Source organism: Rhamphochromis longiceps, linkage group LG19, assembly GCF_057381845.1.
Source record: "Rhamphochromis longiceps isolate RC_006_pf linkage group LG19, R_longiceps_female_GT1.1, whole genome shotgun sequence".
Lineage (NCBI taxonomy): Eukaryota > Metazoa > Chordata > Actinopteri > Cichliformes > Cichlidae > Rhamphochromis > Rhamphochromis longiceps.
The window spans coordinates 11598734-11623429 of record NC_140575.1 but is presented as its reverse complement, the minus strand read 5'-3'; the positions used below and the strand labels follow the sequence as shown (position 1 = coordinate 11623429).

At 43.9% G+C, this 24696-nt stretch overlaps 1 protein-coding gene across 1 annotated transcript in view; it reads right to left on the bottom strand.

Moving 5' to 3' along the window:
* The window catches only part of myt1lb (myelin transcription factor 1-like, b), a 111962-nt gene that overhangs the window by 49396 nt on the left and 37870 nt on the right, over nt 1-24696 (bottom strand). Inside the window, exons 2-4 of the mRNA XM_085391542.1 lie at nt 23101-23214; nt 17607-17652; nt 15384-15417 (exon numbers count right to left, since the gene is read on the bottom strand). Coding sequence (XP_085247668.1) covers nt 15384-15417; nt 17607-17652 — 80 coding nt within the window. The 5' untranslated portion in view covers nt 23101-23214. The remainder of the gene's footprint in view (nt 1-15383; nt 15418-17606; nt 17653-23100; nt 23215-24696) is intronic.

The following is a 24696-nucleotide window of genomic DNA, read 5'->3' as shown; positions in this document are numbered from 1 at the left end:
GGAGCTCATCGGGCAGCAGAATCAGGGGGTGTAATGTGGCTATCTGTCATGCTGCAGCTAAAATCACTCCTGGATTAGCCAGGTAAGGAGTCTCTCCACAAGCGTAATGACTTCAATCAATCACCCTCAACTCAGAGGAGCGCACAGGGAAGCCGGTGAGTTAGCTGCTGGCCTATCTGCCATTTTGGAAAGGAGCTCCTTCTCGTGGTTAGCCCATTTATTCGGATGAGCAGATTTGTTCCTTATACTGGATATACTGCTAAAACCTGCAGCACGAAGCTGTCTTTTTAAATCAAAGTGCACATCTTCATGTCCCATTTCTCCAGATTTCCATCTCCAGCAGGAACCAGCAGACTTTCTGCTGAGAGCCACGGAGCAGCTGGAGAACAGAGAACGTATGGATGCACCGACGCACGGCTGCTTTCGCTCTTTTCGTGAGATTTGTCGACAATAACAAGAAACACCAGCCTCATCTTTTACCGAATACTGGCGTTCAGAATAAAGCGTCTGCCCTTTGTGTGTTTCATTGTGATTCCCACTCTGTGCCATGTTTACTAAGCCCTGTCTCTCCAGCAGTGGAGGAGGAGGAGGGCTTTTTGACATTGATGTAATTTAGTTGGCAGCTGCTCTAAGGGAAGGGCTGGCCAGAGGAGGCAGGCGGGGGGGAAGGGAGGGCTGGTGGTGGGTTCAGGGGTTAGGGGTCAGGATGTGCCCGGGCCTGAAGCTGGCCCTGAGCAGCTGCCTGCCCCCCGCCTCCCCTCTTCATGCCCATCATGTCCCCCTGGCACGCTCCGCGCTCATCGCACATGATCTGTTATTTCCTTTGATGTCTTTCCTCAGGGATGCGGTTATTAAAAAAGAAGAAAAAAGAGGATGAAAAAAGCATAAACACCACCTGTTTATCTGACGCCGGGTGATGTCAGAAAGGTAGTCTGCAGGCTTGTCATAATATGCACAGGAGGCAAATAAGGGGGAATAAACAAATGTCATCAAAAAGGAAGTCGCATGTGTGTGCCACTGTACATTTAGCAGCCCTGGCTTTGAAATGCTTTCAAAGGCTTTTTTAAAATGCATTAAAGGTTCATACAAGGAAACAACAGACAGCAGAAAAATGCACAGTTATTCTCTCACACAGGAATTTAGGCCTACCAATACCCCAGGGGGTACGTCTGCAGTATCCTAGGCTGATAAATTCAACTTATCTCACAAAACGAGAAATTACAGTTTAACAACTGAGTAAACATGAAGAGCTGAAAGCTGCCTAAAAGTAAAGGATACACAGTGGAAACAGCCAAAATGCACTCATGTAAAAAGTGACAGAAATGGTGAACTCGCTAAAAGTAGTGCTGCTAATATCAGTCATAACTGTTGACCAACACTAGATGACTGAAACAACCAGCTAACATTATGATTTAAGCCCCTCCCATCTTCCTCCAATTTTCAACAACATAAAAATGACCAGAATTAAAACAACTTAATAATCCTGTCTCATCATTTTCAGCTGCATCCTCACATTTCTGCACAATTAAAGAATCATATCAGACTGATATGGAGCAAATAAAACACGATGAAAACACCTCCCTGCATAAAAAACTGCATTATTGGCAAACTGCACATAACGCATTCAAAGTAAAAGCAATTATTAATAGTAGTAGTAATAATATGATTATAATAATAGTAATTATTCTACAAATGTCCCACACCAGTGTTACATGGATCAATATTACCGCTGCAGATGTTTAAGGCTGATCGAATTTTAAAAAGTGTATAAAGTATTTAATTTCCAATGATGCACCAAATTCCACAAAGTCATATGCTTGTTGTGGCTAAGATAAAAACAGCTGTTAATGAGGTTTTCCTTCAAATATATTAATAGCAATAAAGCCACAGCAGAGTTAAAAGGCTTTGAGCTCTGTGACATGGCTAACTGTTCATATCTACGGGGGATTAAGACAATAATGGTCACACTTTGTACAGTCAACTATGTTCACCTGTTTCAGTGACTTGATGTCAAGCGGAGTTCATCCTGCTTCCAGAGACTGGAACACTGCCTGCTAGAAGAATAGCTAACAGCTAATAATAGTGGAATAGTTAGCTAAAACATATTGACTGAACCTTTGAAAATGGTGATTTAACAAAGTGAATAGCTGTTAAATGGAGCAGTAAAGGGTTGTGACTGTTCACATGTGGTAAACTAAATATATACTAACTGGTGAAGTAAGCGTAAAGCTGAATCAAATCTAGTTTAAAATGAATTAAAACGGGCACATTTTCACATGAAGGAGTTCACTGAGTGAAAAAGGACTCACTGCTCTGACGTGCAGTAGGCACAGGAACAGGAAATAGTAACCTTATAATGCGCTGTTTACACCATAGTTCCTCTGGTTGCACGTGACAGCGACCGATGTCTGACCGGCTCCGTCATCATACTGCGGGAATGATAACAATTGCGTCGGAGCCAAACCGAATGAACCCCGAGGCTCCACATGAAGTCTAAAGTGTAGAAGCTAATGACAGAGCTGACAGATCCGACCGACTCTGTTCTTTCACCCTCAGCCCACACTGTCTTTTTGGTGATATAAAGCTTTCCCATTAAATATGGAAATTTCTGTTTCGGTGACAGATACATCACAGAGGGGGGCTGATGGCAGAGACGGTGTTTTTTTGGAAGGGGAAGTGGCAGATTTTGATTAATGCGACCTTATCTGGTTCTGCACATGGAGGCAGAGGGGTTCCTGAGCTTGGCGGGGGTGGATGGCTGCCTCGTTCTCTCTTCACAGTCACTCTGCTTCTGTCTTCTCTCCATTTTGCGGTGAGCTCGCTCGTCTTCTATCTTTGCTTTAATGTCTTGTAGTTGCACTGTCCTTTAGCTTCACGCGGCCTTCAGATAATTCTGTCTGATTCCTTTCGTCCCCTCTTCACCTCTTCACTCTCTTCATCTCTGTACCGATCCCACTTAGCATTTCCCTGTTTCTGTTAAAGCTGCTCATCTCTCTGCTGCTCCATTGTATCTTCAATTTCCATATCTGTTTCTCTTCCTGCCAGGCAGAGAGCGAGGTGCAGTGTTGCTGCTTCCCCTGTCGCTCCATCACCACCTGGCCCACTTCCAATGCTTTTAGTGAGCGCTATCTGTCAAGCTATGAATAATACAGGCCCAAGGCTGGCGTTAGCTTGCTAGCTAGCTATGTGGAATCCAAATGAGGTCTACAGCAGGAAGAGAGCACTTGACTTTTAGCTCGCTACCACGCTCCCCCTACCAAGACAGGCAATTACTCAGCCCACAGCCCCAGCTGCAGTCGTGGCAATCATAAACGCAACCCCTCACACTTTGCATGTATAAGTAGGCGCGCGCTCCATCTCCATCCTGCACAGACATTGTCTATGCAGAGACAGAAAGTCCATATATGACAGGAAATCCATAGCTTTTCAGGCGGTGAAAAGAAAAACTGAAATTGTGAAAATCTCCAAATATATTTTGGCAGTGTTTTCACACAGGATGATGATGATGATGATGATGATGATGAGGATGATGAAATCAGGGCGCTGGCTTTAAGTGGAAAACTCGTGGCCGCCTACAAATGGTAACGCCGCAGGAGCAGATGTTTGATGAGGCAAATTTAAAGTGCCAAGTGACACCAAAGGAACTCATTTAGGAGCCACGGAGATCTATTAATCAGCTGCGGCGTTACTTCATCATGCCTTATCTGCAGATTAACAGGAGACACATCGTCCACCTTTATCGCACCTGTTCCAGAGTTATGGCAGAAGGCTGAGAGGGCTATCAGGTATGTGACACGTGTACGCTCGTATAATTAGCTCAGCACCATGGCATCCTAAGGTGACAGCGTTAACCCATCCATCATTGCTTCTAATCACTCATTGGTGGAGTGTGGGCTGTAATTACAGAGCGCTAGGCAACGGCAGGCTTCACAGGTAAAAATAGTCATGCAGGATGAGAGACTTGTGCATGAGTTTGGCATGTGGTGTGTGGGAAAATGTGACTACGGAGGTAATGAGATCTAGTTAGTGATGCTCCAGAGTGTCTTATTAACAAATAATAACAGCACTCCTTTGTTTTTACCTCTCCTCCCATCTATTATTCACACCTCACAGATTCACTCATGATTCATTTATACAAGCATCTTGTGCAACCTAGAAACTAAATGTCACCCAAAAACATCCCCGTCAGATGTTGCTGTGGGTACGCGTTTCCGTGTGCTCGTCGCTCGCTCGTGGCGTGCAGGTTTGACTGCGTGAAATTGGTCCTGCGTCACATAGAAGCAGCATTTCCAGTGAACAATTTGGACTCGTGCAATCTGCCTCCACTTGTGCATGCACACATAAGTGCAAATGATAGAGTGCTATTGAAACAGATGAGTCGGATCTTGCCGGATCAGTAACGAGGGCTGTAGTGAGGCCATTCTGCCATTCAACCCCCCTGTTGTGAAATCAGCATGACGCCCTGTGTACTTTAGCTGGATTCTCTTTCCGCTCAAATTGCCAGGTTGGAGAGCGGCACTCAGCTGGGAATGCTGCTCTACATGTGAAGTAGGTTGTGCGTGTGCGTGTGTGATCGCATTAAGAGCGCCGATGTAGATGTGGATGCGAATGTGTGTCAGTGAGCTGCCCCTCGCCTCTGTCCCCTCTCTTTCTTCAGGTGAAGAGCCTGTTCTGAAGGCTCTGCTCCAGTCGAGGGTCCTTAAAGCCAGGATGGAAGCACTTTACCCAGATAGAGGTAAACCTACAGTACACCATCTGACTCCTAGTGGACCATCAGACCATCAGGAGGAATAAGTGGTTTGGCACAAAGCAGCAACCTCTGGGGGTGAAAAGTGAAGCTGCAGTTCCTCTAATGGCCACTTGAAGCTGTCTTTCAAATATAATCAGTCCCTGTAGACTCCCATGTTAAAATGTCCAACCTTACAGCAGAAATAAACAGGTCTACATACAAACACTGGTTTGTTCCTTTTGGAGTATTTTTAAAGCATCTGACCAATATAATATCTGACTAACATGGCTGCTGTGCAGCTAATTATACTGAGAGATGGTCCAACAAGTCCGAGCTCCAGTTTCGCTGAGTGAATTTTTGTCTGGATGTTACTGCGGACTGATTAGATTAGTATCTGTGAATGGAGCTGAAAGTAGGACTCCACCCTCTGATCCAAATATGGTCACTTATGGCTCAAAACCCAGAACTTGTCACTAACCATGTAACCTGTCCAAAGACTGCTCTGCAACTGCCTGCCAAACAGTGGTCACCAGTTTCTATTCTCCACCCATTTGGCAAAAACCTCTTTCCTTTGGCAGCTACGGTTGCCGTGGTCACCACCAGTTTGCATGGAATTTGTACACAAAAATTAACGATCTCAAGTGAAACTCTGAAAAGCTTTTATTTTGAAGGCGAACTGTCTCATTTTCAGTTTGCGTGACTTTTTGGTGTTTCGCTGCCACTCAGCAAGTGTTTGCAGACAAGTCTGCATCTTCCAAGCAAACTACGACCACAGTACTCTGCTAGCGAGCGCAGAAATCAACCACTCACAACTCAAGTTTCCTGGTTGAACTGCGTCCAACGTAGATGACAGCGTGACACGATACGTGACAAACCATGAGAAAGTCCAATTAGCTGAATCTAAATATTATGGTTAAGGTGGGTATTTGTAACTTAGAATTTCCTGTTAGAGAATTTCACATTGTAGATTCAGCAGCTTGTAGGCTATTTTCAGACGGCCTACATAACAAAATGTGTCAAACAGTGAGACAAGATGAGGCTGAGTAGTTTCCAGATGTTACTCAGGGACAGTTTTGGTGTGACGGGGTTGAACAGCTGCAGCTTGCTGTCTGATTGGCCTGTACTGCTACTGACTATTACTACAGAGAAGTCATTGATTTAGTGCAGGACAAAGTCAGTACTGTTCTGCTTTAGTGTAACACATCAGGTTAGCATTTCATTTTGCTTTGCTTATTTTCATCACGGTCGTAGTTCATAATGAAATAATCAGGTCGGACAGTTTGGGAGGTTGGATGAAACAGCTGACCTCGAGCCTGTATTAGAGCGCCTGCAAATGGACAGTGAAAGTCATTAACCCCGCCCTTCAAATATTGGACGTTCAATGTTTGGCTGTGGTTTTCACCTGGAAATCAAATTCCTGGTGGGAAAACAGGCTTCATTCAATTCGTCCTTCACTTAGAAATCAGCCCACAAACTGCTGGAGGCAACGAAGGAACGTCTCACTTTTGAAGTGCTCGTGATAACCGATGTGTTTTTAATCACAAAGGAAGAAGATATTTGTGGAAGCAGATCATTCTTTGGGTCTTTTCTCTACGTTACGAGTAAATGAGGTTCTTCGGAGGGACGCTGCAGATTTATTCTCTGCTTTGCAGCGATCCGTCACTCTTTCTGTGCACTTCCTGCTGTTGTTGAGCTCCTCCACTGTAGATACCCGAAGACTCATTGTGCCACTCTGCCGGCCGCTCGCTGCTCTCATATCAGTCTGAGTGCTTTGAGAGCATGACATAGTGGAGAGAGCAGAGACGGCTGTGTGCAAGGGAGAGGGAGTAAATAGCATCCCAACTGCAGAGATGGCATTTAAGTGTCTCTCCCTTTGCACTCCAATAGTACTGCAGACCCATTACCTCAGCGCGAGCCTTTGTGTGTCTACCAGCATCCGTGTGTGTGCGTGCGTGTGCCTCAAATGTATTTCCGAGCCATTCCTCCAATCATCTCCGTGCTCCCACGCGACTCACCCGCTACCTTTCCGTTCTGATCTTTTTCTCATTCATCATGCTTCCCCTCCTGTCCTCCTGCCAGAGGTCTCTGCTAAGGTGTAATTTAGCTCCTGCTGCTCTCTAATTTCTACCTTAGTCAGGGTGGGCGTGGCTGGCCCCCCTGACACCATGGATACAATCTGTCAATCATTCCCCACAGCCAGGAAATTGCGTTCAAAGCGAGAGTAATTATTAAGTCTGCCCTGTGTGGGTTGAATTGAACACCCTCTCCGTTTGGCACACAGAGAAATATGTCCTCAGAGGCAAGGCCAGGTGGATTAGCGAGGCTTTTATTGCTGCTTAGAACAAGGTGAGCGCTCTCTCATCTCACCTTTTGTTTCGCCTAATCTCTTTGCCTTTCCCTTCCTACCGTCCTCATTCTTCGCTCATCAATATCAAAACGGCCTGTTCTACGAGAACGTTTAAAAGAACGAGGGCTGGAAAACAACACTTCTTGATGTTTATGCCCAATTTACTGCAGGTATCTCTGTGAAAACAATGGCAGAAGCCAGAGGTGAAAGCATGAAAGAAAGTCTCCCTAAAGTGAGTGCGTTCAGTGAATCCTGTTTGTTCAAGTCCTTGAAAAGCTGAAATCAAATCCGGTGAGCAGGATGTTGTAACAGTCTGTCTCTGCTGCTGCTTACCTTTCTGTTTCCACACAAAAATGTTGATTTATTTCCAAGCCTCGCGTTCAGGAACCACATGCCTTTGTTTGCCAGCGTACGGCTGAATAAACGCTACGATTATGTGGATTCTAGTGCTCAAACCACAGAGTTTAAATAGCATCAAGGACAGCAATTCCCAAGATGCCTTGCGCCAACATTTGCTGATAACTTCCCCTTGTCATTTTTAATTACTGCCAGCATCTTCTTCAGTCACCTGTATCAGTGTTGACTAACCATAGAAACCTTGTTAGAACAGACCCGTTAACCTCTGCTCGTGAGCAGATAAGTCTGAGTTAACAAGGTGTCCTGCTGCTGCTGCTGAATGACTCCACTTCTGACCTCCAACCTTTATGTACAGGACATATTCTTCATTAACGGCGTCCTGCTGAAGGCTGGCACTGCACTCAGAGTGAAGCTTTACACGAGCTTCAGCCTCAGAGGTGGGCTACCATTACAACCTATTTCTGCCACAGAGTGTAATTAAAAGCCGGGTTAGGGTTTGGGTATGTGACGCTTCAGAGTCTGAAAACTGAAGCCAATGTCCAGCAGGGATGACTCGTCAGATTGTATAAAACGAACCTGCTGCTCATGGATCTGTGAGCTCAGTAAACATTAAAGACTCCTGATGCATTTATGGTTTATTTCTAGTCTTATTGAATATGACATGATGTTCATTTAGGAAATTATGATCCCATTACAGTCAAAAAGGACCGGAAGGTCTTCAAAAAGCTAAGATGGCAACAGCCAGAACACTCAAAACAGGATTTTACGAAGCAACATTGTGGCGGCTTCATCTATATTTCATACGCAGTGTATGACTGCTATACCTGCAAAGGGGAACTCCCACTGTCTGGACTTTCTGCTCCATAGAGGGCACTCTCGACCCAGAATAAATGATGCTTTATGGAGCGGTTGAGTTGAAATTGATCAGAGATGATACTCAAAGCACAGTCTCCGGGTTGAAAGTCATGGTGCCTGATAGCAACAAGCCCAATAAGCCTGTATTTCTATACAAACACGTGATAAATACAAATAGATGGACTGATGGGACTTGGTTTTTTATTTCAATACGACAAATATTTTGAGCTCATAGGAAACCAGTTTGGCCTCCTTCACAGTCTACAAGTTAGGTGATTCGTTGTTTGTTTGAAATCTGTTTAGCTCCCTGATGAAGTGATTTTTTAAATAAATGTGACAGTGCCATGGGAATACAATTATTAAACTGTACTTCAGAACTTTCGGGATTTTTAATACACCGTGTCTATTCATGTCAGTCAGTATAACTGTGAGTACAGGCTTCCACAAATGCAATGACAACCAGAACAGGTTTGCTTATGCTGGTCTGAAATAAGAAATAAACCAGGACCAACATTAACACACCACAACATACACCTACAGACTTAACCCGAGCAGATGGTGGGACTGGGAACTCGATTCCACAAGAACCAAAAGGTAACCAACAAGTGAAATGCTTCCAAGGCAATGTGCGCCCAGGTTCTCAAACATGCCTAAGTAGAAATACTGATTATGAATCACTCAAAGGAGCTCTCAAACAGCAAATCAATCTAAAACACAGATCAAAACCTACAAGACACTCCAAAGAATATTATTCACAAAACTAAAAACCAAAGCCACTTCAAGTGTGCACGCAGAAAAACAAATACAATTTCATTTCAACAAACCAGACAGGGTTCAAAGATCCCGGACAAGCCCCCAATCATCCCAGATTAAGTGCCGTACAGGGACCTTCAAAGATTTAAAAAAATTAAAAACACTCAAGGACCTCAGAAATTATTCATTGTATCAAGGTAAGATTTTGCATATATTTTGTTAAAAATGCTAAAAATTAAAATGAGCTGATTCTGAGCAGGTCAGGTGGGAATATCAACCAGAACCGCCTCCAAGTCAACTCAGTGGCTTGATTGTTACTTCTAAGCTTGGCTTAGCATTAACACTCAGTGTTTTCTTTAGGAAATAGTTAGCTCAGAGTGCTAATAATAATAATAGAGTCTTACTTTAGACATATATTTTACATTTGTCTTTAATTTTGTGTTTGATAATAATGAAAAGAAAACATATCATCTTCCACTTACTTAAAATTCAGACATCACCGTGACTGAGATAGACAAACTTGTCTTGACGGCAAAGATTGATAATATTTGCTCAATTTTGTAACCACATCATTACACGGTGCTAAAATTTCCTATGCAAAACTCAAACGTTGCTAATCCAACAGCACAGATGTGTATTTGTCTGCATGCATGCAAACGCACTCTCTATACGTCGTTGTGAACCTAAGCCCTGTGTGTGCATGTCTGCAGAGTCTTATGGTATTTGCAGGGCCTCTGAGGGTATTCAAACATTCAAAGGCTGAGAGAGGTGGAGGATACGGATGGTGCGCCAGCATCTAAAAGGCGGGGGGAGAAAAAGGATGGAGCGAAGGGGCTAATTAACATATTAATGACCCCACCTTCCTACAGCTTCTGTCGGATAGTCCAAACACTTTGATAAGTATGCAAATGAGAGCCGCACCATCTGAAGAGGGAATTAGCTCTGCCAGAGAGAAAAGGGAGGGGGCAAGGGAGGGAGGAAGGAAGGCAGGGAAGGAGGCAGGAAAGGATAGAGTGTTAGGAAGGGGAAGAGGAGGAAGGAGAGTCGGGCATGCTGATGAAGTGATATCTCCATGTTTATTTTAGCTGTCTTTAATTATCTTCTGTGCACAGCGTGCCTTGGTGTGTTATAAAACCACGAGCGGTGAAAGAAAAGACTTCCATTCTTGCTGCTCTTGGATCGATGCAGCGGCGCCCGTCAGCCCCGCGGCGATGTGCAGAATGGCTGCAGGGGCTCGAGCCCGTGGGCGGCTCGGAGCGACGACCCCGAGCAAAAAAGGGTGGGTCAGTGTAACGCAGCCTATGGTGGAGCTATAAGGACGAGGGAGACGTGTGGGTGAGACAAAGAGAGGAGAGTGGATCTGTGCCGTGTCAATCGCTTCCTGTTTGGCCTCGTTTCAGCTCTAACGCTGACGATCTAAAGCCCTCTTCCTCGGCCAGGCGGTGACCACCTCATCTCTTTTGTGAGGGAGCAGGAGTCTGACAGGGGGAAAATGAGGAGCTTTAGCCGTTATCCTCCTTACTTAACTGTTCTCAACACTTCAGAGATAAAGCACAGAGGGACTGACAGCAGAAATCTCTGTGTTCAAAGTGAAATCGAGCAAATCTGGATTTGATTTCCTTGATGTATTTATATTTTTTGCACTGAGTTTCTCAGGATTTTGCAGCTTCAGTTCCATTTTTGGATGAAGAACTGAACACAACATAAAAATATCTGCACGAATCTTGGCCTTTGTTTGAAATCAGGGGAATTCTTAACACCATAATTAGCAGAAGCCTGTGCTGTCCTAGTTATGTAAGATGGCTCTTTTTGTCTTTTTGAAATTGGATTACCGCAGGAGGAACCATTTATTTCAAAAATGGGGGGGCTGGGGGTAATTTTTATATCTCACAGTCTCCGGCAGAAAGCTGTCCTCCGCCGTCGAGCCCATGCGCAGTTCTTATACACCCCAATAAACATGATTAGCATGGCAGACTGTAAATATGCAAATGACAGAGGAGATGTGGAGCGAATGTTTATGCTGTGAGCTTTCCCGTCTGCACAAACTCGCCTCCCCGTCTATCTCACGGTGAGCTTTATGGAGACGGGGTCCTCTCTTAAAGCCACCTTTGCTTTTTTCTTTCATAAAAGAAATTCATCCATGTAATTGGAGCTTTAAACGTGAAAGGATGCCTTTTCCTTCAGTGTCTTTGCTGCTTTAGCTGCGCACAGATGAAGGCAGCTGCAATGGCCGCATGCTGAAAGCACCCTCTCTAAACAGCTTCTTCCCACATGAATCTGAATTATGCTCTATATGCGTGCCTTTCTGCTGCACTCTGACTTCAATTAGCCATCCTGCACATCTATGATTACTGTGCCAGTTGATGGTGACTGAAAAGCCACTGAAAAGTCAGAGACCCCACTGGTGTACTGCGGCTGAGACCTGAGATCCCACTTCCTCAAATGATTTACATTCTGTATAATCTATGAAAGCGACTTAAATAAAGTTAATCTGAGTGGATGAAATGTGCCCTACAGCACAGCTGCTGCTGTATTTATCATGCCAGTTATTCACCAAAGTGGATCTTTTCTTCTCTTTTAACCTTAACATCTTTATTGTCACTCCATTACAGCAGCTTTGCATGATTCACAGTCCAAAATAATCCTTTTGTACGTCACACCGGTGCAGCTCCTCAGATCGTCCTCTGTATGAAACAAGCTGTTTTAGCAACTTTCTTCTGATTGGCTGCCCCTCCTAAACAAAGGTGGGTGGGGCTTCTTTGCACAAGCTGACCATATTAAGAATATCCCCTGTCTATGACATCACCTCGATCTAAAAGTAGAAAAAACCGTGACAATCTGTTCAGGGATTACTGCACATCCGCTGATTATTAGAAACATGGGCCATGTGAATGTCACTCAGGTCCATTTACCATATGCAAGCCTGATATTGATAACATTACCTAGACACTTAATGCACTCGATCTTGGTCCAATAAAAGCATTTACCCAAACACATTTATTTATGGATCAGCCGTATTAAACCTGGAGCGGTTCTTAAAATATATTGAATTCATAGATTTTTATGGTTTTAAATCAAGTTTGTTTCTGTTTTTTATAACAATTCTCTAACAATGATATAATAACAAAGGACAGCAGATCGGGATATAAACTAATGTGTAGATAAATATTAAAGTATGAATATTTTAAAAAGAAAGAATGGAAAATTATGTAAAATCAGCCTTTAAAGTATTATCAGTAAAATCAGGTCAAAAAGGTTTGTGTTGGTTTTGGGGATTTTTTCACATAAATCAACAGTTTTCATCTTAGAAATTATTAGTTTTTCATATTAATTTCTTTACGCAGCACTATATTTGTCTCTCACTGCATTTGTAACTGTGATCATATAGTGTCCATGCTGAATAGGATTTTAAACACACATACGCAGAGCCGAACGGCCCATGTCAAGCATGTTCGCCCTGAAGACTATCAGCTCTCCGGGGAGAGAGGCCATCGAGCAGCATTATCGACATTATAGACGCCTCAGCCTGGAGATAGGCTTCCCATCGATCCCCTGATTAATTACTATCTGCAGGCAGCAGCACAGTGAGGGATGGAGGAGGAGGAGGTGAGAATGATAGAAAAGGGGGAGAAAGACTGAAAGAGAGGGGGAGAGAGCAGGGAGAGTACACCTTGGACTATCTATGAATATCAGCTAAAGGCTACGCAGTAATCTTCCAGGTGGAATATTATTTATTGATATATAGGTAGGCAGGAACCCTTATCTTACCCCCCGAACACACAGCCAAGGACAAAGTGAAACTCACACATTACTGTGGTGGAAACAACTCGCAAAGACGAGTAGAGGACACTGAAGCATCCACACTTTCAACCAGGTGACACAACATGGCTAATAGAGAAAAACAAGCATGCCACATGTATATTCGAGCCTCTGTGCGCACTGTCAGCACCTCCTTGTCTTAGCCTCCACCGTCTAACCAGAAGAGTCCGTATTGGTTAAGAGATAGCCTGGATTGCATAGTGTATCCACAGCTTTGTTAGGAGCTGTTCAGGTATTTCACAGAGTGACACGGCCCGAATGGAGGCGCATAAGCTTATTGACTTATGTTACAGCGGGTCGACAGTCTCAGGGGGACGAGGAGTGAAGCCGCAGCCTTTAACTGGAGTTCATTAATGGTAACTGCTTGTCCTGACCAGTCGCCCTCCTCAGGGGAAGGAAAATAAACAACCAAAACCTGCACTTCCTCTAATGTCCACTCGAAAACTGAGTCAGGCCATTACTGGGTTGTGGCCTCTCTGACTAACAGCTAGGCTTCACCTGAACTGGACCTCTGAACCATGTATGGAGCATTTTAATGACATTATCCACCAACAGTGTGGCTGCTGTGGTGTTACTTAGCACTGGGTATTGATTCGATTCCAACTCACAAGGTCCCTATTCGATTTGATCGTAACGTTACTAACAGACCGCCCAGGAAGTCTGAGCTCGTTTTGAGGGAAATTCAAGGATTTTATTTGGCAATGCAGAAGTGCCTTAAATGTGCCTTACTTTTAATGGCCACAAGGGGGCAATACACGTGGTTGCCCACACCTTTAAATTGCCCTTTAACCTCCTAGGACCTGGTGTCCACATATGTGGACATCACATTTTGGGTTATTTAGACCAAAATACTCAATTTTGCTCTACAAGGACCTGATATTCACTTATGAGGACATTATGCTGCTCCTGTTCTATCAGAATTTTAAACGAATATCCTCATATGTGGCTCTGATTTTTCTTAAAAACAAAATTAAGGTAAAAAAAAAAATCTGGTAATTCTTTGTTTTTACATTCATCGGACCCCAATCAGCCCAAATATCAAAGAGAAATTAAAAATGCTGCTGTGGAAGAGTTCAGGTCTTAGGAGGTTAAAGTTAACGTCACTTACAACCTTATGGAAGTCAAATAATTTGCTGTAATGAGCACATAAACCTCATTTAAACCAGGAAGTCCTGTTTTTCAAGGAAGATCTGGCCATGAAGGCACAACCTTAAATCATATAAAACATGAATAACATAATACTTTATAAAAAGCTCTCAACTCTCCCTGACAGACAAAAGCCTCCAGCTTTAGAGAGCTTATTGGTGACCAGAAAGGTTCAAAGGTTATGCAAAGGTTCAAAATAAGAAAAAGTTCAGAGAAAGTTCCGGGTCCCCAACAAGGAGCCGACTGTGATTAGCATAAATCACAGGAACAGGTTTGTGCTGCTGTCTCGTCAGGCTGAATGAGAAGCTTGACTCTGTACAGCCAGCTGAGTAAAGTATGGTGTCATCTGCATAAAGGTGCACTTTAGCTGTAAACATATTCTGTGCTACATATGTTATTAATGATAGTGCAAATTAACCTGAACCATGGTGGACTCCTCTGAAACTCTTCAGGAAACCTGACATCTGAAGCTTCCAGCAGCATCACCAAGTCTGCCTAACAGCAGCTCGACACAACCAAACCAGACTCGGATCGACAAATACAACAACACAATTATTCTTCTGGTCCATTAATATTGTGATTTGTTCCCAACATAGCTGTTGGTACCATGACCCAGTCGAACGTCAGACTTTCGTCAGTTTCACCTAAGATATTAATATCAGCCAAACATATAAGCTAAGAGTTTATTTCAGATTAACAGGGTGATAACTGTTTAAACCTGGAGGGTCACAGCCTTTCATAAGATGCCTGATGTTAGTCTGGAGACTGTCAGGTGAGTAATATACATCGTGTAAATATAAAGCAAACAAGATGTTTTTTACAATTCTATCCAACATTTTCTTTTTCTAGCAGCACTTTCCAGCACGAAGCTTTAACAGCTTAAATGTGGCTCCAGTCACGTTACCTTACTTAAAGCAGGTAAATTAAGCTAATTAGTATCTTGAAGTAGTTCCTGACACAGTGGATGGTTTTAGAAATGACGGCACTTCCTAAAACTGTTCTGAGAGGAAACTTTTCCAGTGACAAAGAGAATAAAGTTCTACCTTCCACCCACTCCACTCACCCAGCGAGAACTTTTAGGGCTGTAGGCGTAGAAAGAGAGAAGGAAATGTGCTGAATGCTTAATACATTGATAATCGACCATCATCGAAATAACATTGAGAACATTAGACAAAAACAGACAAGAAATCCTCTTATTTAATATTTCATGTGTGGAGTTGGAAAAAGAAAGTGGTGCATGTTTTTGTTCTGCTGTTATCAGAGGATGTCCAAAGGGAGGGACGCGAGTGTGGAACTCACACAGGAAGAATCTCGAGTATGGGATCATCATGGAAAACAGGCAGGTTTGTGTGTGTGTGTGTGTTCATTCCCACTGACCTGAAAAGCTCTGTTAATGCTGGATCCACAGGCACTGGAAGAGAAACACAGAGAGATTATGAAACATGTGAAATCCGCCTGAACGGCCACGACTGTGACTCTGCATCAGTTTCCTGCGACATCATCAGGGAAACACTCGAAGCTGGAGAGAACGTCACTGAATGCAGGCGTATATTCATCATCTGTACTTGTGTCTGAGGACATGTGTGTGATCTGTCTGCAGCTTATTACTCTCGTCTGAATGTTTGGATCAACAATATGGAAACGATGCAGTGTCACAAAGTTGTCACTTTCATATATGTATGAAGACCAGGACGACTACATGAATCTGAGTCAGTGGACTTCACACTGAAATTTAACACCTGTTCTAAAACTGATAAATATTATATCATATTTGATAAATTAAAAAAACTGAAACTAATAATAACAAAGCTTTTAAGATAAACATTAAAAACTACTGTCAGACGACAGTTTAACGTTAATAAACTGTCTCTAAATCTAAATATTACAACATTTGGAAACTGAAAAGAAATTCATTCAAATCTATGATTTAAAATTAAAAGAATTATTGCAGGAAAAATCTCAACATGGTGACAAATATGATTATAAAAATTCAATATACTTTATAATATAAGAGTCGAAATTTCATTTGTAATTTCTCTGTGGCAGTATTTTATTTTGATATAATATTTTTATATGATATGATATATATACACATTTGGGTTTTGTGCTAGTAAAAAGTAAAACGCTGTCATGTTTGCACACGATACACGTTTATTTTGCTGTATTCAAAGGCAGCTGGAGCAGAAACGTTTGGTGTGACGATAAGAAATAATCTTTAAACTTTCATGAAAACAAAATTGGTTCGATTATTTATATTTAACATCTGTGATTTAAAAAAGTGCAAAGTGTTCAAGTGTCACGAGTGATCATAAATTAACAAATAAATATGTTGAAAGGAAAAAAAGTAACGTTGTGAGATCCGAGCCATCACAATGAGAATAATTTAGATATAATGTGTCTTTGGTTTGTTGGAATATTTCACTTTAATTTCATGGGACAAAAAGCATGTAGATGATGGAAGCTCTGAAAGTAACAACAACAACAATAACAATAATAATAATAATAATAATAAAATGGATTATTCCTAAAAATGCAAGTCTAAAAACCTGAACTCGAAGTCACCAAGATCCCATAATTTCCTTGTACATGAACAGTGGCAATAAAGTGCTATTCTATTCTATTCTATTCTATTCTGACGTTTGGGATCCTGTCACATTTCACTGTGTGTTATACTTGTATAACTATGCATGTGACAAATAAAAAACCTTGAACCTTAAACCTTGAACCTGTCCTTTGGTGCACAGACGTGACCCTTGACCCAAACAGCAGACTCGTTGCTGTGTGTGTATGACCTGCAGGACTGTTAGATGTCCGTTTGAGATGATTTGTATGTCACTGATTGCCAAAACTAAACTTTTTTAAATGCTGCTTGTCTAACAGCTTTAACTGCTACGTACAGCCTGAGTGGGCGTTACACAGCTGGGACTAGTTTCACAGATGAGAGCTGTAGAAGGATACGGGCTTAAACATCACTGGGATTAGCAAACAAAGGTCAAAGGTCAGTCCCATGTTATACTGCAGATGCTCTCTGTTTAAATGATTCTGTCTAAATGAAGGGAACGATGATCTCAGTGACACATCTTTGGTTTCGCCTGAACTTCAATCACACGGCTGACGAGCTGCTTGATCCTCGTGATGGAGGAGCAGCGGTCACCACTTTCATCCTCGCCTGGTCAAAGATGTCGGGCACTCAGAGTTGGAGGGGATAAAATATGAATGTAGCATCTTAGATGTTTCAGACAGAGTGGACTGAGCCTCGGTTCAGTTTTACTGAGATGTTCCAAAGGAGAGTCGCTGACAGCTGCCGTTTCTTTGGTTTAAATAAAGTTCAATAACCTGTTTTCACTTCGCAGGGTTTCATAGGAGTGGATATCGCTGCGGTAGATATTTCATTGTGAACAAAGCTCTTAAAATGTGGATTTCTGTTTCTGTCAGATATAAAACGAGCGATAGAGGAGCAGAGAGCCGCGAGAAAAGCCAACTCGAGTGTGACAGTCTGGGATTTGTGCAGTAGCGTGTGTGCGCTGTGTGTGTTTGTGTTGGGGGAGTGAAGGTCACCCTGAATGGTGTATGTGTGCATGTGTGTGTGTGTGCAGATACCTTTGGAGCGTGTGCGATGGCGCTTATCATCTGCATCCACCTCCATCTGTAGAGAGGCACAAACAAGCTGTTAAACACACAACAGACACGTCGCAAAATTAGCTTTCATTTGGATCCATGTTCGCTCAGGTGCTCGGGACTTTTCTGCAGCTTGTCAAACATTTCAATTCACACCCGACATTGGAAAGAACATTTCACGAGACGACTGACGGCAGCGTTTGTGTAAATGATTAAAATTCTTCAGTAAGATTTGAGTTGTCGCCCTGCACTGGTAACAGAGACCTAAAAACCTCATGAAAGCAAACAGCCAAACCCACGGGTGTAACGCCAATGCTGTGCTTCGCTTTTCCTCAGAAACTCTTTGGGAACCGTATTAATTTCCAAAGTCTGACCACAACAGATGTGGTCACACAGACTTTTTTTTTTTTGTATCGAAAAAATATCGAACCGTGACACCAAAGTGTCGAACCGAACCGAACCGTGAATTTTGTGTATCGTTGCACCCCTAATAAACATGTGACTGTTCAATCAGTCATGTTACAGATTTATTGACCTCATCAAACACAGATGGCTCTTCATTTACTGGGATAAATATTCCACCTTACTTTCACATGGAGCCCTGCTGTGGGGCTGAAGAACAGTATTTCCTGGTCACACAGCTGTCCTGAAGGAGGAAGCACTTTGTGTATCAGGGCAGTTTAACATGAGGACTCCCATCATTGCTGGAGCCCCTGGTGGGCGTTAGAGGAACTGTAGGTTTTATTTCTTTATTTTGGCCGGCCTCTCCCTCAAAGATGGGTGAGGAGTTCATCCATCCAGGAGGGGCTCAGAAAGCTGACGAATTAGCGCTTCTGTCAGGACAGAATATTTTACTTGGATCACTGAAACCAATATCAAAACACTGAGCTGCACAATAAAAGCACTTCCTGTCCGCACCATTAGAAGCTCCTCCTGCTGATTTGAAGTGATTGTTGGGAATCATCTAACTATTAACATGAGCCATGCCAGCACACAGCCAGCACACGAAGGAACAAAGACTTTTACGTCTCCATGAAAGGCGCAGATACTGCAGCATCCGTCCTGGAAGAGCTGACATGAGGTATAAAAACCCACAAGGTGACTTTTCATCCAGTCTGAGGTGGATTACACATGTTGGAGCGATAGCATCGCCGCTGCTCGTTGTTCCAGAGAAGCTTTGATAAAACAGGAGAGCACTGGGCATTTTAGTCTCATTTTAATCTCCCGCTCTCACACACACCAACAACACACGCTCAGCCGGTCCCTCCTTACTGCACTAATAAGATTTACGAGGTATCCTCGCTTTTCATCATTTTATTTTTCTCCCGTCGAAACATTTATGGGCGTTCGTAAAGAAACACACCATTAGAGCTGAGGGGCTCTACAGTAAAGTAAGTGTGGTGTTAATAAATCACGTTTAATAAAAAGAGACATCCAAACAGGGCCTCCGTCACAGCCCAAACCTGCCAGGCAGGCATGAATATTTAGGGACATCTGGAAATAAAGCAGGGACGCTCCGAGGTGTTGGGATTTATGACGGCTCGTTGAGAGGATAAACCTGCCTCAGAGGGATGTGCAGGTCTGACATACATGAGCCCCAGCGGTATCATGGGTGGGACAAACATTGCTGCGTGGCCACAAGAATTTGATTTAGTTTGAAACTTTGGACTTTGGATTATTCTTCACGGTTTTCGCTTCACTTCATCAGCGGAGATGAAGCAGGATGTTAGTCCGACATACATCAGCACGTGCGGTTCAGTCGGGAGGCCCTGCAACATAAAGCACCTTTAAAAATGTCTCCAAATCTCTCAGCTGCCTCCAACATCCTGTGAACTGATTTGTAAGCGACGGCTGGCCTTTCCATGCGTGCAGAGGAGATATGAGCTGTGGACTACAGTGTGAGCCCGGCTTGTTTAAATGCACACACATGCATACTAACAGAGCCTATCTGACGCTGTCAGACTTTCTCTGAGGGTTTGAAGCGAGGCCCGAGTCGCTGCCGAACACGAGCGGATCCGGGAAGCCTCGTCGTTTACTTCCCTCGAGCTTCCTCGGGAGACTTGGACCTGGGAAGCGCGCACGCCTCTGCAGCTCACCATATGTTGGCGAGTCATGCGTATTCCGTCTGGCATTTTCTCTCTCTTAGCACCCCATGGGAAAATGTCACGGCTGTAATGAAGGTTAGCCTGCTTATTGAGGATTAGTTGGAGGCCCACTCCTTCTCTGTCTGTGTCTCAATTAGAGCTGGGATCAATGGCATTAAAGGCCCAGATGAATGACCACTGAGTCACGCTGATCCCTGCTCCAAAAGTTCACACTGCTTAGTTAAGAAAACACCTCGAACAATGAGAAAACTCTGCATGTGTGATTATTTCTGCACAGCAAGCAGATTTAACCCAACTAACTGATTGTGTGTCAAAATGAAAGCTGTCCACTGAACTTTCGGTAAATGTTTAAGTTAATGAATTTTCCTTTTTTTTTTTTTCATAAACTCATCGTTCATCGTTTTCAAAGTAAGAACTGTGATTCAAAGCAGGACACGAGGGGATGGCAGCTGGAGACAGTAACCAACAAACGTTTGATCCTGTTGTCGTTGAAGCAGTTTGGTGCTTTAACACATCCATGAAACAGGAATAAGACTCTCAGTCATCAGTGTGTGACTGGATGAAGAGGAAACAAATCTGTTGCCGTCTACATCCACAGAAACTCACATCAACTGTTTCCAATCAGACTCCAGAAGCTCACAGGCCTGAAACGCGCAGCAACTTTGCTTCTATATAAGAACAAAACCAGAATATAGTTGCTGACGACCTGTCTGTGATTATTAATGAGGCCGTGAAAAACCTCCATCAGTCAGACTGAGACTGTTTGCAGACAGGTTGCATCCCAGCAGGTGACCTTGGCCAAGGTTGCTCAGATACTTGCAATCAGTCCCTGGCATCGCCGGGGAACCGCATGTCCTGTTTGGAAGAAGGTTAGTGCTCCCCCCGGCCCCCCACAGTTTGTACGCTTCATCCATTACAAAATAATAAAACAATATGTTAAATCTAAAATATGAGTAACCTGCAGAGTTACCCAGTCATGGTATGCACTGTGTTTGGTGACGTTTGCATCAAAACATCAAAACTAAAATGATATTTTTCAAAAACAAAGTTATTACAGGCCATTAAAGTTTAACAGCAAAGATCAGAGTTTTTTATTTTTCTACACTGACAACAATAAACGGCTTCATCAGCTTTCACAGGCTCAACAGTAATCCTTCCTGCTAAAATTACAGGAATTATTATAAAAGTTTCAGCAGAATTTAGTCTGAAGTTGGACAACAGCCACAAATGTTTGTTGGCCAGTTAAAAAAACAGAAACACAAAATCTCAGCTTGAACATTAATGTTGCAGTCAGCCAATCACGTTTCAGACTGGTGTAGGACTCAGTGGCGCCTAGATGAACCCTCTGATGAGCGCCGCGTGTTCGTGCAAACATGACAAACACGTGTTCAGCAGTGCTGCGAGGCACAGCTCAGACTATCACTGTTTTTTATTCTCCGGGATCTTTATGACGTCACAGAGCTGGCCCTTACATGGTCATCCCAGGCACAGAAGCCACACCTACCTTCTGTTTATTTGTCACAGAGTGCCAATCAGAATAAAATGCTTTAAAGGGGGAGGAGCTAAAGCAGTTTCAGACAGAGGATGAGGTGAGGCGGTTAAAGAAGGATTATTACGAGGAGAGAATCATGCAAAGCTGCTCACTGATGAAACCACAGAGCTGGAAGCAGCAGAATGAGTCCAGTTCAGAGAGGCTGAGCGTTTTGATGCACAACCTTAATGTTAATGAAGCTAACGGAGTAATTCACTCTTCATTTCACGCATGACGTCCTCGTGGGTTTGTTTGGTAGAATCCAAACCGAGCACAATCCTTTTAGCGCGTCCTTATTCGGAAGTTCTTCACGTGTTTTCTGATTTGCATCCATGAATATTAGCCTGGGCTGCACAAACACACGAAGCCAGGTCATGAACGGGAGCGAGACTCTTAATTCAGCTCACATATAGGAAACAGCAGCAGCACTGATCAGAGTCGAGATCAATGCCAAAATAAAATGCATCAAAAAATGTAAAAAAGGTTTCAGGGAGGAGAAACGGGGTTAGCATTGGAATATGCACAGAGACACAGAACAAGCATTTTGTATGTGTGTGTTTACGATTTAGGTGGTGATGGGGGAGGGGGGGGAGGGGGTGGGGCTCAGACATCTGTCACAACAGTTCACATCGTCATTGCTTCCCTTTGTTTTACCCTTGAAGTTTTGGGAGAATGCGTTTCAGGCATATGGCGCCCAACCCCACCCTCACACACATACACACATTGATATTCCGTGCAGCGTAGCAGCAGGGGGGAGCCACCAAAACCGTGCTGGCATTATCGAATTTCACTGCAAATAGGTATTTACGCCGTGCATCATCCAGTGGCAGTAAACACGTGTGCCAAACCGACGCTAAGTGCATCTGAATTAGTGTGAAGGGCCGCCGAGATAGCATCTGAGTGGGCGTTCGGCGTGTGTGTGTGTGTGTGTGTGCGTGTGTGAGGCTGAAATCTGGGGAGTGATTCCTAACTAGGAATGAAAATGGTTTTGGTGGGTGACAGCAGCTGTGCAGGGCGCTGAAATGCTGCGATCGCAATAGAATAAAACAATTTATGAGCTGGTCCGCCGATGACAGCGCGCTGTAACGGTATGGATGTGAAACTAACCTGATTTCTTTAACGCCTAAGCGGGTCTCGTGTTTTATCCTTCATAAAACTCTGATTTTATTCAGCCTCGCCATCCGGGACGCTTGGAAAACATTCCATCTTTGAGCCTCGCGTTTGATCGTTACTAAACATAAAAGCAGCTGTAAACATCTGGGCTTCTATAGTCACCTGACCCTACACCACAGTTCAGACTTAGCCATAAAGGATGGACACGCCACCAGGACATGTTTGTGCGATCTTTCCGCTGCTTTGGTGGAGCCAGAGGTGACCACATCTATGCAACAGGGTGCAGCTATAAGCTAACACTAGCACTAAAATGTACCTGTGCAGTTCTTTCTACTGTCCTGCAGGGGGCGACTCCTCTGGCTGACTGTATGGAAAATAAGCTTCCTGCTCACTTTCCTGATGACTTCATGGTCTCAGGTGCTTTCCCAGGAAGCAGGACAGGATTCAGAGCAGGGGATCGATAAGCTGATAAATTAAAATAAAAAAATCTGGTTCCTAAATGTTTGGCTGAAGCTTTTATTGGACGGATCGCTGAATCTGCTTTTTATATCCAGGCAGCGATCGAAGCTGAAGCTCCAGAACCTGCAGTTTGGTTTTGCCAACACATTTTTGTGTGAGCAAATAAATAAATCAGAAATCAGTACAAAGAGTCATAAAAGCTCATTGTTGCCATGATTTCAGGAGGAAAACCAACATGAATGGCAATGATCCTGCAGACGCGCTGTACCTGAAGCGTTGTGGGCGTGACACAGCTCGTTGGCCCCGACCTCTGCTTCCAGCGTGACCTTCTGACGTTCGGCGAGGGAGGAGCGGCTCACCACGTCTCCTCCAAACTCATTTTCTGCACAGAGGGAGGAAGGAGAACACGCATCATTAAAATCATTCCCAGAACAATCACATTCACACACAGAGCCGTGACAGGATCTGAAATTTCCTCTCCTCCTTTGACTCCGGGCTCATGAATAGTCATATAGCGTCAGCTATGCGGCGCACGCCAAAGCCAACGCTGATTTCCGCCATAACGACGGCCGCTTGTCGTGTGCGATAGGCTTGGCAACATGGGGTAATTAGCTAGATCTATCATCTGCTGCAGGAAGTGGGGACAAATATAGCTAATGATCCGTGCCTGCCTCCATGATTTCTCTCCTCGGCTCTCCATCCTCTGCTGAGCGCGAGGAAGAGGAGGCAGAGAGGGGGAAAAAAAATGACCCGAGATGGAGAAAGGGAAGAAGACGGAAGAGACGGAGGTGTGAGAGAACATGTCAACCCTCCCTCTGCCTGTCAATGCTCCTCCATCCGCTGCAGCTAATTGAGAAAACGTATGGAACGAGAACAGATGAGGTGTCGATGGTGTATAGAGTGAAGGCCCCCATAGGGAGCGCAGCAGACGGCCGTAACACACACACACACACACACACACACACACACACACACACACACACACACGCTGAAAGCAGAGTGAATCCAAACAATAGCTGCTCCCTGAGGACTAACACCCGTACACTGAGTGTGTCTGCGTTATGTAAAAGGAGTGCTGGTGCTTAAGCGGACTTTACTTTGAACCAGCAGGGGGTCTCTTTCTACCCCCCATCCCCACACACACACACACACACACACACACACACACACACACACACACACACACACACACACACACACCTCTGCTTTCCATTTTCTTTGCAGCGTTTCTTCTTTGTACTTTGAATGGTGCGTGCGGACTCAGCGTGGGTGGGGGCTGTAAGGGGATCGCACAAACAACTTTGAAAGTGGCTATTAACAGGAAACCCTAATGTGAAACAATGGGACACTCAAACTATATTTTCACTTCACGAGCGCGGCCCCGCTGCCTTTGTTTCATGAAAAAAAAAACGCGTCAGAGGCTGCCGGTTCGTATTTGATTACAGCCTCCGGGGCATTTCATTCAGAAAACGTGGGAATAAAACAAAGTCGGAGCGAATTCGGACGTGGGTGGCTGCGAGAAATGTAAAACCTGCAGATAAAACAGCAGCTCGAGAGGTAAAAGAATCAATCGTGCCGTTTGCTTCCTGTTTCTGAGCACCTTTTTAGGCGAACGCTCGTCTGTCTGTCGGACGACTGTGCAAAAATGTTTTCATCTAAGAAAAGTAGCATCCAGTGAAAATGTAGAAAAAGTTCAAATGTTTAACTGTAAATTAAAGGGTGTTCTCAGTGATGGACTGAAGACGCCAAAAATGGAGGTGACTTGAGCCCAGAGAAGGTCTGAGATGATCCAACCACAGCACGAGGTCATTAATCTGCTGCTGCACAGTTTGGAGTAAATCTACAGCGTCAGGTTTGAAAAAGC